This window comes from Phyllobates terribilis, unplaced genomic scaffold, assembly GCF_046119375.1.
Source record: "Phyllobates terribilis strain yellow unplaced genomic scaffold, ASM4611937v1 Scaffold_3__8_contigs__length_932513732, whole genome shotgun sequence".
NCBI classification, from domain to species: Eukaryota; Metazoa; Chordata; class Amphibia; order Anura; family Dendrobatidae; genus Phyllobates; species Phyllobates terribilis.
In genome coordinates, this window is record NW_027362763.1 from 834,984,432 (window position 1) to 835,000,495 (window position 16,064).

The following is a 16,064-nucleotide window of genomic DNA, read 5'->3' on the forward strand; positions in this document are numbered from 1 at the left end:
AAATTTTAATTTGTCTGTCCAATTCCACATGAAATAGTAGCGGCATAATTTCATTTTTAACACTAAGAAACCTGTTCTATGCTATTGTGGGGTGTGTTCTTTCTCCAGTATCTAGCTGCCTGTTTATGATTGGTCAGCATCATACAGGGAGAAGAAGTACACGCCCCCAGTGAAAACTCTCTGATAACACCCACTTGAACTTAACTAAATTTAACTAGTTAGGTGTGAAATACTTTGATTTCTAACACCTTCGCAGTAGAGAGATGAAATTAAAAGAAAACAAAAAAGATTTTATTGCACTATGCAGCCACTAATACATTGTGACTAGCGCAACATGAAAAATTTGGTGAAAAATTCTCTTCAAGGAAACCAGCAACACAGGAACAAAACTGACCAATTAAATAATGCAGCCCAAGTAAAATGTAAAAACAAGTCTATCAAACATAATATTTTTATTCCCAGAGTTCTGTCCTAATCGAAGAAGTCATCAAAGTCGTCGCCCACAACGTGATTTGCTTGTGGTCTCAGAATGGCTTCAATATCCGAGCTGCTGTCGTCCGATTCCCCCCAAAAAGCTGCGTAAAAGACATAAGATGGAATAACAATGTAACACAACAACGAACAATACTTGTGTGTATAAATGCATAAACATATAGAAAACTATAAGGATTTTTTGTCAATCATGTATAATAACGCACCATAAAACCTGAGAAAATACAGCAAATACCTAGATTCCTTGCAGCATCTTATCACCTAGACAGACTATGAATTACCTTGCTTCCCAAAAGCAAAATGATAGTGTTGTAAGGTCACACTTGTAAGAATTGGAAAATAACTAGGAAACTGCTGAACACAATGCAAGGGAGCGTGTCACTCAAATAGCTGTACTATTATCCCACTGAGATTACACAGAATACGACTGAGTCGGTAACAAAGGAAATGTGCCCCTTACAATTAGGGCAGGATAACATGAAACGTTACTACCCTTGGAGACTGATGACAGACATTTGATATTTATTGTGTCGGAGGAACTATTTTAAATCCTAAGAAAGTGAAGGTATGAGCAGAAATGTGAGGACGACACGCAGAAAGGAATTCAGGGACAGACGGTATTCAGAACCAATAAAATAGAACATTATATACTCGAGGCTCTCAGACATACACAAAGCAGAGTTGCAGGTTAGCATGTTGTCATTGTTTTCTCCATTACATTACTACATTTTGGAAGTATGACTTATTGTTGCAGCAGAATAAGCTAGATAACAAAGAGTCGGCATCACATTACAGCCCATAAAAAGAGTAATTAGCAGATGTGACACTGTGCTGAATAGGACAAAGGCTGCTAATGATGGAGAGAATACAGTACAGTAAGGGAAATGCTTGGAGACGTCACCCATTTATCACCCGATTGTTGGCCTTATGTATGGTCCAGCATTAATGCAATTTCCAGACTTAAAGAAACACTCTAGGAAAAATGTTAATTGTTTCCTCCATTTGTAATATACACAAGGTGATTAATAGTTAAAGCAATTTTCTTTCCAAGTGTTTTATTCATGATTTATCAACTCCGTTCTTGTGTACCAAGTCACATACAGGCATTTATGTGTGAGCATAGCATCTGTCTCTCTATCCATTCCTATGAGATTAAAGGCCCCTCTTACAAATGAGACAAAAGTCATCCAAACCTGTCAATTCCGGCAGGATCAGACGACTATCAAATGTATATGTCAGCACCCAATGGTCTTCCAACATAAATAAGGATGAGGTGATTGGAAATCATTGGCCCGATCCTTCTGTTCAGTGGGGAGATAAGTCACCGCCAGATGATTCTGGCAGCAGCTCTTTCATAGAGAAGAAAAGAATGCTCAGTTAATGCAAGCATCCTCGTGTAAAGGAGGGATGGAAAAATTAGCTGTCAACTTAAAAGGGTTGTCAAGTACTTGGACAACCCCTTCTTAAATACTATATACCCCTATGACAAAAAAATATATATTATACTCACCTCCTGTGCCAGCGATGTTAGCGCCGGGTCTCCCAAGGCTGATGTAACATTATTTGCCACCAGTCTGCGCCCACTAATGGGCTCTAGTACTCACATCTCCCCCAGACATCCTAGGCTTGTCTAAAGTAAGTGAGAGCACAACAACTCAAAGTTACTCGATAATTGGCTGCGGGGCTCACGTGGCATAATGTCACACGAGCCCTGGGAGGAAACCCATGTCCAACATCACTGGACCAGTGCCGGTATGGGAGGAGAGAATATTTTATTTTATTAGTATTTTTATATTACATTGGGGAATATACTATATAAGTAGGGGTTGTCAGAGTAGTGGACAATCCCTTTAATAATAGTTTGGCCAAGATCAATCTAATGTGTTTGTTCAGCTTTACATTGAGGCTCTCATTGGAATGGATGAATGGATAAAGAAAATTACTTATGGCTCATGGAAAGTTAGAATCACGTGATACCACTAAAGGACCGGAAAGGACCTGATAAATCATTAATAAAATAATTCTCACCAAATGTAAGCGGCTTAAGCTTTTGTTTTTTGGCAAAAAGATGGGGATGTTATAAAAAATAATCAAACACTACTCACCAATTCTTTTCCCTGATTCTCCATGTGGCCGGAATAGCACCACTGCACAGTCATGTGCCATAGCCATACTACTGCTGTCTTGGCTGTGATGGGAGCCATGATTCCAGAAATATACATAGCACATGACAGATAAGGCTAGTGTTGGGGCCATTTATGTCAGCCTCAGGCTGCTGGAATCAACTCTGAATTGTCAGTGAAAAGAAATAGTTGAGTAGTGTTTCAGTTACATTTGCAGCGGCTAGGTGATTGAAAAACAGGACATCATGATATCAGTTCCCAACGAAGAGTAGCAGAGTGTCCTGCAGGGGAGCAACGGGGTGTAAACCTCATATGTTATTTTTTACCATTGATTGCCTTCGGTGCAAATTTTTATTAAAGGCAAAAAAATCCTCTAAATACACAGCGATCGTTCATATTTTCATCATCAAATACCAAACGCCTTTTCTTTTTTTGTTGGTGTAGGCATATGGGGGATTTGTTTTAGTGGGAAGAGTTCGAATTTTTAGTGTGGACCACTTTGGGTTATGTATACTTTAAAAAAAATTTGGGGATATATGGAAGATTGGAAGTAAAGGGATGTTAAGTTTGTCATTAAAATATAGTTTCTATAGGATATGTTTTAATAAAGGTTGTAAGTTGCCATCAAAATATGTCCCCTTACTTCTGGGACCATTGTACAAAATGCCCCCAATGTAATAGTATTACATGGATTTCCAGGATTTTACTAAATCTCCTCAAAAGTAGAGAGAATGAAACAACCAAAACTTACCCAGTTATCTAGTGAATCCCCTGCAGCTGCGTTGGTCCCACTGGTCCTGCCTGCAACATATCCCGGCCATCATGAATAGGACTCCAGCAGCTGATCACTGTCTTAATGGTCACATGCTGGACTGGCTAATGTCACCACTGTGGCCAGGTATTGGCTGCAGCAGTCACATTACAGAGGGTATTACTGCAAGACCAGCAGAGACCACCAGAGCAGCAACACTTGAGTAGCGGAGGAATTAGCAGGTAAGTAATGTTTATTGATTTGTGCTATAACTTTCTCTACTCTTGCAGAAATTTTGGAAAATTTGAGAAAATCCTAGAATTAGATCGGCCACAAAGGTTTTTTGTCTTACATAGACAAGTATATTGCCTTTTTGGTTAAAGTAATAATAGTTTATGAGGGTCCATTGTTTATTCAATTAGTGTACTCTGTTTATTGATTTAATTTATTTTATTCACTTATACAGTGGCATGTAAAAGTTTGGACACTCCTGGTCAAAATTACTGATATTATGAACAGTTAAGCAAGTTGAAAAGGAAATGATCTCTAAAAGGCCTAAAGTTAAAGATGCCACATTTTCTTTGTATGTTAGGCAAAATAAATATATATATATATATATATATATATATATATATATATATATATATATATATATATATATATATATATATAAATACAGCTCTGGCAAAAATTAAGAGACCACTGAACAGTTTTCTATTGGAAAGCATGGAAAGACTGGTGGAAAGCATGGCAAGACGAATGAAAGCTGTGATTAAAAATCATGGTTAGTCCACCAAATATTGCCAAATATTGATTTCAAAATTCAAAACATGAGTAATTTGAGGTCTGAAAGCACTGTTTCTTTTTTAGTATTTTGACGCTTTATCATTTGCTGCAAATAAATACAATTTTTTTAGCTTTGAATTTCGGAGACATGTTGTCAGTAGTTTATAGACTAAAACAACAATGTACATTTTACTCAAAAATATACCTATAAAGAGAAAAATCAGAGAAACTGAAAATTTTACAGTGGTCTCTTCATTTTTGCCAGAGCTGTATATATATATATAATATTTTAAAAATTACAAAAAGATAAATGGACCAATGGAAAAGTTTGGGCACCCTGCATGGTTAGTACCAAGTAGCACCCTCTTTTGAAAGTATCACAGCTTGTAAATGCTTTTTGTAGCCAACTAGGAGTCTTTCAATTCTTGTTTGAGAGATTTTCATCCATTCTTTCTTGGAAAATTCCAGTTCTGTGAGATTCCTGGGTCGTCTTACATGACGTCTATTTTGAGGTCTACCCACAGATTTTCAATGATGTTCAGATCAGGGGACTGTGAGGTCCATTGTAAACCTTCAGCTTGCACCTTTTGAGGTAGTCTGTGGATTTTGACACGTCTTTAGGATCATTATTCATTTGCAGAAGCCATCCTCTTTTCAACTTCAGCTTTTTAGAGATGGTGTTATGTTTGCATCAACAATTTGTTGAGATTTCATTGAATTCATTCTTCCCTCTACTCGATAAATATTCCCTGTGCCATTGGCTACAACATAACCCCAAAACATGATTGATCCACCCCCATGCTTAATGATTGGCGAGGTGTTTGTTTTCCTGAAATTCTGTGCCCTTTTTTCTCCACACATACCTGTGATCATTGTGGCCAAAAAGTTCCACTGTTCCTGTTAACTGCCATTTTTTAATTACATTTTAAACTCTGGAAAGGGCAACTTGAAAACGCTTTGCTATCTTCTTATAGCCTTCTCCTGCTTTGTGGGCCTTCACCATTTTCATTTTCAGAGTGCTAGGCATCTGCTTAGAAGAACCCATGGCTGCTGTTTTTTGGCCTTTCCCAACGATGATAGTGAACGAGCCATAACCCTAACAGGCTAATTAAGGTCTGACACCTTGGTGAAAGTTATTTGAGCACACAAATCACCAAGGGTGCCCAAACTTTTACATCGGCCCATTTTCCTTTTTGTAATTTTTAAAATGTAAAACATGACAATCTATTTTTAGATTTTCTTGTCTAAAATACAAAAGAAATGTGTCATCTTTAACTTTAGGCCTTTTAGAGATCATTTCATCTTCAACTTGCTTAATTGTTCACAATAACAGTAATTCTGACCAGGGGTGCCCAAACTATTACATGCTACTGTATAACACTAATAATTCCACAGCGCTTTAAAAACATTATCATCAATGTCCCCATTGGGGCTCACAATCTAGATTCCCTATCAGTATGGTTTTGGAATGTGGGAGGAAACCGGAGAACCCGGAGGAAAGTCACGCAAACATGGGGAGAACATACAAACTTGAGGATGTTGTCCTTGGTGGGATTTGAACCCAGGGCCCCAGCACTGCAAGGACGCAGTGCTAACCACTGAGCCACTGTGCTGCCATTGCCCTTATACTAATACCCGTCTTTAGTTATAGATACAACAGATATAATGAATGCATTTGTTTCTTGGCTGAATTATGCATTTTCTTCATATACAGTACCAATTCACAGCTACAGTACATTATAACCTGAGGCCATAGCCTCAATCTCACACACATGAAAGGAGAGACCTGTCAGTCTACGAGGGTGAGGCGATGAGAAGCCACCAGGGACCGGCCTCTTGGACTAGTAACCCAAGCAGCATGGTCCCCGACTGACTTTTATATGTATACTTACACTGAAACACTGCAGTAACATAGTAACGTAGGTTGAATAAAGACCTAGGTCCATCCAGTTCAACCTTCCTCCCCCAATTGTACTGTACTTCCTATACCAACATACTAACTTACTGGGACTAGGCCTCGCAAATGTATTATTACCATTTTTATTATTGCTGTACTATTACAATTAAAAATGAACCCGTTTATGATTTTTTAATTAGTTTCATATTTTGTATTACTCTTGTGATGCCTAAATCTGTTGATCCAGAAGAAGGCAAAAACCCCAGGACACATTCAGCCAATTTGCATCACTGGGAAAAATTCCTTCTTGACCCCGAGAAAAGGCGATCAGTCCTAGAACCCTGGATCAAAGCTAATTATGATACTAGTTATGTAATTACTATTATCGTATTAAACGTACTACTATAGGTGTAATATTTTGTCTAATTTAAGCGTAGCCCACAATGTTATGTGTATCGAGGAAATCCTCCAGCCCTTTTTTCAAAGCTGTTATAGTGTCGGCTATTACTACCTTTTGTGGTAGGGAATTCCACAGTCTGACTGCTCTGACTGTAAAGAACCCTTTCCTGTTTAGGTGCCAGAATCGCCTTTCTTCCACCTGTAATGAATGCCCCCAGTGTATCAGAGAAAAACTTATCTGGCTGAAATAATGGAGCTGCACTGTGAGTCATGATGCCCGTCGTTCAGGCAGCATTAATCAGCTTTCAGGTTCTCTTTAAACTTTGTATTTCTTTCTAGAAGTTTGTATCAACCATTTTTTCCCATTCCGCAAAACAAGATAACTATGTAGTGGTGAGGAGCTGTGCCTATGCCATTAGTAGTGGGTGCCAACTGCAATATACAACAGGCAAAGAACTGCAATGGATGGGATCAGAAAAAGCTCTGATACGGGCTGATTAATCCCACAGATTCTTGGGTCAAAGGCAAACAATAAATCTAAAAAAGTTTAACAAAGGCAAAGGGGGCGCTCAGGTTCCCTACTGGTGCCAGCAGGGTGCAAATGGTCGTCGTCACAAAAGTGCTAAAAAATGTCAACAATAAATTATAAACAGCCGTATAATAATTGTAAGACTATATATTAAAAGCAGAGCTGCACATATTGATGGAATTTGTAGACATGAATGGCCTAGGTTTTAGTATGGCTGTCTAAAACTGGACTTACTGTGCAAACTGAAACCTCAGTGCTTGCGCCACCAAATCTGGCTGCAGGTCTTTTGCAGTCATTTTTGGGTAAGGACCTTTCACTGGATTAAGTGAGGGCCCTCTTCCAGTTGGTGCAACGCCAATGATACTGGAACAGCTCTTCTTCTTGTTCTGTGCCCCTCCATTCTAAAGTTATGGCCCCGGAACTAAAAGGTGCAAATTTCCCTTCAGTCAACTGGGCGTGTACATCAAAATAGTGTGGGCATTTGCTTTTTCTCCTCTAATGCTGGCTATTCAAAACACCGCCTGTGCCCACAGAGAAGCTTTGTGATATACGCCCAGTTGATTTAAGGGGAAATATTTGCTTCCAGGGGGCATAACTTTAGAATGGAGGGGCACAAAAGAAAAAGAAAACCTGTTCCAGAATTAGTGGAGCAGAGGCAATAAGAGGAGACCCTCATTGTAAATGGAACTAGGCTTCCGACTGTATTTCTGGGAACAATTCATGCCTTTACAACCTTTCTCTTGTTTGCGCAAGGTGAGTATTTCTTCTATGACCTTTTTGGACCACTCTTCTGCAACCCAAGAATATTAGTGAACTGGAGGCTATTTCATATGAGGAATGGACTAAGATTCCTCAAGAACTCTACCAGAAGCTGGTGTCTAGCTATGCATCATGTTTGCAGCAGGTCATAACTGCCAAAGACGCTCTACTAAGGACTAAAGACTCTTGTCAAGAAGGGAGTGAATAATTCTGAGACTGCAGTAGTCAGTAAAGTGACATTTTGTGTTGAACTTAGAGAAAACACTTGTTATATTAGTTGTGTGGAGGCATTTTATATGTTATTATTTGATTGCAATAAACCAAACAGCAGAAAGTTGGTAAATGTAACTACTAAACTAAATTCTCAAAGGTGGCTGAATAATTTTGACTGGAACTGTACGTCTCTGTGCAGTGCAGACATGGGGTATAATACCTTTAGACTTGATTTTGTTTGGTCCTTTGGAAAACATCAGATTTGATGCCACTGTACTAGTGTTTTCTTTTCTGTAGAGAAAGATAACAGAAAGAACAGGGTGTACATATTAATAGAATGGTTAATATACAGAGATGTTCAGCTAAAATTACATCTATCACAATTTAAGTTAAGGTATATATATTTTCCTCATTAATTTGATAATCTATCTTTACACTAGTCCAAACTCCTTTACTACTAATAATAATAATCTTTATTTTTATATAGCGCTAACATATTCCGCAGCGCTTTACATACATTATCGTCACTGTCCCCATCGGGGCTCACAATCTAAATTCCCTCCAAAGGTGTCTTTGGAGTGTGGGAGGAAACCGGAGAACCCAGAGGAAGCCCATGCAAACACGGGGAGAACATACAAACTCCTGGCAGATGTTGTCCTTGGTGGGATTTGAACCCAGGACCCCAGCGCTGCAAGGCTGCAGTGCTAACCACTGTGCCACCGTGCCGCCCATGTACTACACAGAGTTTCATATTTTTTTTTATTTATTTTTTGCCTACGAGAATTTTTTCCCCAAGCTTCTACTATTCCATACATGAAAATAGCAAAACAAACACAGACGGCATCCAGGTGCTGTCCGATTTTTTGACAGCCCATACTTGCATTTGTGAGTTTGATCTGTAACGCGGATTAAAATTGGATATGTCTCCATGTTTTGGTGCGGTCCACTAAGTCAGAAAATATCCATGGACATGTCAACAGCCATTATATAAACTATAATGGGTATGAAAATTACAGAAAGAACTTGTACATGAAATACCAACATATGAATGACCCTAAAGGGGATAGATAATTGTCTGATCACTGGGGGCCACACTGCCTTGCCTACTGGCTTCCTGATTGACAGTCCAACTAGCGGCATCGTTGCGCTCCTGAACTCAACTGTGCGCTCTCTGATGCTACAAGCAGAGGCAGCATGGTGGCTCAGTGGTCAGCTCTGTGGGGTCCTGGGTTCAAATCTCACCAAGGACATCATCTGCAAGGAGTTTGTATGTTTTCCCTGTGTTTGTGTGGGTTTCCTCTGGGTTCTCCAGGTTTCCTCTCACACTTCAAAGACATACCGATGGAGAATCTAGATTGTGAGCCTCAATGGTGACAGTGTCGATAATGTCTGTAAAGCGTTGTGGAATATGACGGCGCTATATAAGCAAAGCATAATAATAATGATGATAAGAAGAGACATTTTTGCCTTGCAGGTGCCAGTATTTTTAATAAGGGAATAGCAAAGTTCTTCTTTTTACAAGCACTTTGCAATTTTACCAATTGATGTTTAGAAAACCTCTTAAAAAGTATTGTATTCTTTCTTTCTCTATCATTAGGCCATTGATTCCCAACTTAAAGGGGTTGTCCTGTACTATTAATAATGTGCCAATCTATTTTTATGAAGAATAGAAGTTTCTTTGTAATTACCGTACGTTGCCGTTACTGCCTGTGAGCGGCGCTATCACTGGCCGCTCACAGGCATCACTTGACCCCTGGCTGCAGCCGGCTCTGACATCCGCTGATGTCACTTCATGGTTCCGGATGCAGCCGAGGGTTAATCACTTCTGCGTTCCACAGTGGATGCTGGGCGGGGTTACCCTGCGCGTTATACCCAGCATCCACCGCTCGCTCTCCCTCTCTCCATTCATTGGGAAAGCACACGGTGGATACTGGGTGTGAGGCGCGGGGTAACCCCGCCCACAGCCCAGCATCCACCACGGGGACCACATCACTGAAGTCACTGAAAGCCTCACTTGACGTGACTTCTAGGGCCAGCTACCTCAACCAGTGGCCCCCACAGAGAGGAGATAGCGGCAAGCTTAGGAAGCTGACAGTCCATCGAGGTACAAGGCCAGGAGACCCGAGGGTCTCACCCTGGCTTCTCCGAGAGTTTCCATGGGGCCAGATGACCGTCTGGTCCCAATTTGGCTTCTCCGAATGTGTCCATGGGTTCCAGGCGACCAGAGGGTCCCACCTGGCAACCCCAGACAACATATCCATGGGGCCAGGGGACTTCATCGTCCCAACCTAGTCTCCCCAAATGTATCCATGGGCTCTCTGATGGTCAATGTAGCAGATCTGTATCCTTCCAGTCAGGGCCGTATACCCTTAGGCCGGAATCATGTAGAATCCAAATCTATGTCTCTCTGGATCGAGCCATGCTACCAAGCTGATGTCCTGAAGAGTCTTTCTGATCTTTGATTCACAGCAGGGGGCTCTTGTAAATAAACAACCAGCTGGCTTTAGTACAATAGGTAATTAGCATATTAACAAACATTATTGTTTCCAAACAAAGAGAAGTCAATATTCAGGTTTATACACATAATAATATGTCCTTCTCGACCAGCCAAAGAAAAATACATACATTCACAAGTCAACACAAACACAATACTGTATTTCTCTTGGCTTAACAAATCTAGATGTTTGGCTAATTAAGATTAAAAGCTGTGTTGTCACAATATCTTTATGCTATAGCATAGAGATACTGAAGGAGAGTAACTATGCTTTAAGTATTAAAGGGGTTGTCCACCACTACTATATGGGGCACTTTCAGTGTTAAGAAGGGGTTGCTCAGTCCAGTAATGGGCAACCCCTTTATGTTGGACCAGTATGATATACTGTAGTACTGTAGGTGATGGCTTCTTTTTTAAGGCTATGTTCACACGTTGTGTTTTTTTTTCTGAAAAAAACACAGCATTTTAAAGTACCAGCAAAGTGAATGTGCTTTCTGAAATTTCATGCACATGCTGCTTATTTATTCCTTGCCGATTTGATTTCAGACCTGTAGCATGTCGATTCTTTTAGCGTTTTGGAGCATTTTTCACCCATTTTAATAAATAGGAAATAGACACATGAAAAACATGCGTATTTTATGCATTTTTCCTGCTAACATATCAGTATATCAAATACTGAACATCTGCCCATAAACCCAAGTCTGTTTCAGTTTTATCCAGTTATACTCGAGTTCACCAAATCAATCCATCTGGTGTATGTCTCTCAAGCCTCAATTGTGTAATAATATTAAAAGGTTTAAAATTTTTTGAAAAAGTTGGGGAAAAAACAAACGTCAAATCATACACAGCTGCTGTTGTGCTTTGTTTGATTTGAGCTTTGGTTCCTGAAGATTTCAATTCTTTCTAAATAACTTAACATTACTAAACTCTTAGGCCTGATGCACAGGGCTGTATTATGTACATGAGGCATGGCTTGCTTTTACATGGGGCTGCAATAAGGCTCCAAGTCTAGTTTATGGGCCCTTGCTGCACCTCCATATACCTCTGATTTAATACAGTGGCATTCAGGGTTTCTCCTGTTGGATTTCATACAGAAAATAAACGCTTCTAGGGGAGAATTAATACCTTGTAGGGCAGCACAGGGGACAGTTCTGTGTGTTTTAGTCCACAAGTATCTTATTTGTTACAGATGCTGTTAATTCTGTAAAGGTGGCCATATATCTTAGATAGCTGTCAGATAAAAGCTTGTTTTGCCAACAGCTGTTGATCCCGAATCCCCTATACCTATAAAATCTCGGCTTAGCTGAGTGTGAATGGGTTTTCAATGCAGAAAGGAGAAGAATTTGCTGCCAGACAACTCTAGTAGTGGTTATCTCCAGTAAAAAACAAAGGATTGTGCATACTGAAATACAACACGCTCAATCCTTCATCGGGACACATTAGATGGTGGGTTTAACTGATGCTCAAATTACATGTATGAGCACTTTTAGGGCGTTACAAAATATATATATATATATATATATATATATATATATATATATACACATACACACACACATATGTATATATACATACACACATATATACACACACACACACACACACACACACACACACACACACACACACACACACACACACACACACACACACATATATACAGTACAGACCAAAAGTTTGGACACACCTTCTCGTTTAAAGATTTTTCTGTCTTTTCATGACTATGAAAATTGTACATTCACACTGAAGGCATCAAAACTATGAATTAACACATGTGGAATTATATACTTAACAAAAAAGTGTGAAACAACTGAAAATATGTCTTATATTCTAGGTTCTTCAAAGTATCTACCTTTTGCTTTGATGACTGCTTTGCACACTCTTGGCATTCTCTTGATGAGCTTCAAGAGGTAGTCACCGGAAATGGTCTTCCAACAATCTTGAAGGAGTTCCCAGAGATGCTTAGCACTTATTGGCCCTTTTGCCTTCACTCTGAGGTCCAGCTCACCCCAAACCATCTCGATTGGGTTCAGGTCTGGTGACTGTGGAGACCAGGTCATCTGGCGTAGCACCCCATCACTCTCCTTCTTGATCAAATAGCCCTTACACAGCCTGGAGGTGTGTTTGGGGTCATTGTCATGTTGAAAAATGAATGATGGTCCAACTAAAAGCAAACCGGATGGAATAGCATGCCGCTGCAAGATGCTGTGGTAGCCATGCTGGTTCAGTATGCCTTCAATTTTGAATAAATCCCCAACAGTGTCACCAGCAAAGCACCCCCACACCATCACACCTCCTCCTCCATGCTTCACGGTGGTAACCAGGCATGTAGTCCATCTGTTCACCTTTTCTGCGTCACACAAAGACACGGTGGTTGGAACCAAAGATCTCAAATTTGGACTCATCAGACAAAAGCACAGATTTCCACTGGTCTAATGTCCATTCCTTGTGTTCTTTAGCCCAAACAAGTCTCTTCTGCTTGTTGCCTGTCCTTAGCAGTGGTTTCCTAGCAGCTATTTTACCATGAAGGCCTGCTGCACAAAGTCTCCTCTTAACAGTTGTTGAAGAGATGAGTCTGCTGCTAGAACTCTGTGTGGCATTGACCTGGTCTCTAATCTGAGCTGCTGTTAACCTGCGATTTCTGAGGCTGGTGACTCAGATAAACTTATCCTCAGAAGCAGATGTGACTCTTGGTCTTCCTTTCCTGGGGCGGTCCTCATGTGAGCCAGTTTCTTTGTAGCGCTTGATGGCTTTTGCAACTGCACTTGGGGACAATTTCAAAGTTTTCCCAATTTTGAGCACTGACTGACCTTCATTTCTTAAAGTAATGATGGCCACTCGTTTTTCTTTACTTAGCTGCTTTTTTCTTGCCATAATACAAATTCTAACAGTCTATTCAGTAGGACTATCAGCTGTGTATCCACCTGACTTCTGCCCAACACAACTGATGGTCCCAACCCCATTTATAAGGGAAGAAATCCCACTTATTAAACCTGACAGGGCACACCTGTGAAGTGAAAACCATTTCCGGTGACTACCTCTTGAAGCTCATCAAGAGAATGCCAAGAGTGTGCAAAGCAGTCATCAAAGCAAAAGGTGGCTACTTTGAAGAACCTAGAATATATGACATATTTTCAGTTGTTTCACACTTTTTTGTTAACTATATAATTCCACATGTGTTAATTCATAGTTTTGATGCCTTCAGTGTGAATGTACAATTTTCATAGTCATGAAAATACAGAAAAATCTTTAAATGAGAAGGAGTGTCCAAACTTTTGGTCCGTACTGTATATATGTATATATATATATATATATACACATACATACACACACAGACACACACAGAAACACACACACACACACATACATATATATATACACATACAGTGGTGGCCAAAAGTATTGGCAACCCTGCAATTCTGTCAGATAATACTCAGTTTGTTCCTGAAAATGATTGCAATCACAAATTCTTTGGTATTATTATCTTCATTTAATTTGCTTGCAAGGAAAAAACACAAAAGAGAATGAAGCAAAAATCAAATCATTGATCATTTCACACAAAACTCCAAAATTGGGCCAGACAAAAGTATTGGCACCCTCAGCCTAATACTTGGTTGCACAACCTTTAGCCAAAATAACTGCGAACAACCGCTTCCGGTAACCATCAATGAGTTTCTTACAATGCTCTGCTGGAATTGTAGACCATTCTTCTTTGGCAAACTGCTCCAGGTCCCTGATATTTGAAGGGTGCCTTCTCCAAACAGCGATTTTGAGATCTCTCCACAGGTGTTCTATGGGATTCAGGTCTGGACTCATTGCTGGCCACCTTAGAAGTCTCCAGTGCTTTCTCTCAAACCATTTTATAGTGCTTTTGGAAGTGTGTTTTGGGTCATTGTCCTGCTGGAAGACCCATTGACCTCTGAGGGAGACCCAGCTTTCTCACACTGGGCCCTACATTATGCTGCAAAATTTGTTGGTAGTCTTCAGACTTCATAATGCCATGCACACGGTCAAGCAGTCCAGTGCTAGAGGCAGCAAAGTAACCCCAAAACATCAGGGAACCTCCGCCATGTTTGACTGTAGGGACCGTGTTCTTTTCTTTGAATGTCTCTTTTTTTTTCCTGTACACTCCATGTTGATGCTTTTTGCCCAAAAGCTCTACTTTTGTCTCATCTGACCAGAGAACATTCTTCCAAAACGTTTTAGGCTTTCTCAGGTAAGTTTTGGCAAACTCCAGCCTGGCTTATTTATGTCTCGGGGTAAGAAGTGGGGTCTTCCTGGGTATCCTACCATACAATCCCTTTTCATTCAGATGCCGACGGATAGTAAGGGTTGACACTGTTGTACCCTCGGACTGCAGGGCAGCTTGAACTTGTTTGGATGTTAGTCAAGGTTCTTTATCCACCATCCGCACAATCTTGCGTTGAAATCTCTCGTTAATTTTTCTTTTCCGTCCACATCTAGGGAGGTTAGCCACAGTGCCATGGGCTTTAAATGTCTTGATGACACTGCGCACGGAAGAGACACAGGAACATTCAGGTCTTTGGAGATGGACTTGTAGCCTTGAGATTGCTCATGCTTCCACACAATTTGGTTTCTCAAGTCCTCAGACAGTTCTTTGGTCTTCTTTCTTTTCTCCATGCTCAATGTGGTACACACAAGGACACAGGACAGAGGTTGAGTCAACTTTAATCCATGTTAACTGGCTGCAAGTGTGATTTAGTTATTGCCAACACCTGTTAGGTGCCACAGGTAAGTTACAGGTGCTGTTAATTACACGAATTAGAGAAGCATCACAAGATTTTTCAAACAGTGCCAATACTTTTGTCCACCCCTTTTTTTAGGTTTGGTGTGGAATTATATCCAATTTGGCTTTAGGACAATTCTTTTTGTGTTTTTTCATTGAAGACAAATTAAATGAAGATAATAATACCAAAGAATTTGTGATTGCAATCATTTTCAGGAAGAAACTGAGTATTATCTGACAGAATTGCAGGGGTGCCAATACTTTTGGCCACCACTGTATATACACACACACAGTACAGACCAAAAGTTTGGACACACCTTCTCATTTAAAGATTTTTCTGTATTTTCATGACTATGAAAATTGTACATTCACACTGAAGGCATCAAAACTATGAATTAACACATGTGGAATTATATAGTTAACAAAAAAGTGTGAAACAACTGAAAATATGTCATATAGTCTAGGTTCTTCAAAGTAGCCACCTTTTGCTTTGATGACTGCTTTGCGCACACTTGGCATTCTCTTGATGAGCTTCAAGAGGTAGTCACCGGAAATGGTCTTCCAACAATCTTGAAGGAGCTCCCAGAGAAGCTTGGCACTTGTGGGCCCTTTTGCCTTCACTCTGCGGTCCAGCTCACAAACAATCTCGATTGGGTTCAGGTCTGGTGACTGTGGAGGCCAGGTCATCTGGCGTAGCACCCGATCACTCTCCTTCTTGGTCAAATAGCACTTACACAGCCTGGAGGTGTGTTTGGGGTCATTGTCCTGCTCACAAATAAATTATGGTCCAACTAAACGCAAACCTGATGGAATAGCATGCCGCTGCAAGATGCTGTGGTAGTCATGCTAGTTCAGTAAGCCTTCAATTTTGCAT

At 40.2% G+C, this 16,064-nt stretch overlaps 1 protein-coding gene across 4 annotated transcripts in view; it reads right to left on the minus strand.

Moving 5' to 3' along the window:
* Positions 1 to 269: 269 nt before the first annotated feature.
* Positions 270 to 16,064, minus strand: part of KIZ (kizuna centrosomal protein) — a 194,446-nt gene continuing 178,651 nt past the window's right edge. For all 4 annotated transcript variants that reach the window (XM_073672453.1, XM_073672452.1, XM_073672454.1 and 1 more), the window contains 2 exons: positions 8,170 to 8,240; positions 270 to 575 (listed from right to left, as the gene is read on the minus strand). In XM_073672453.1, the coding sequence (XP_073528554.1) occupies positions 472 to 575; positions 8,170 to 8,240 (175 nt within the window). In that variant the 3' untranslated portion in view covers positions 270 to 471. The remainder of the gene's footprint in view (positions 576 to 8,169; positions 8,241 to 16,064) is intronic.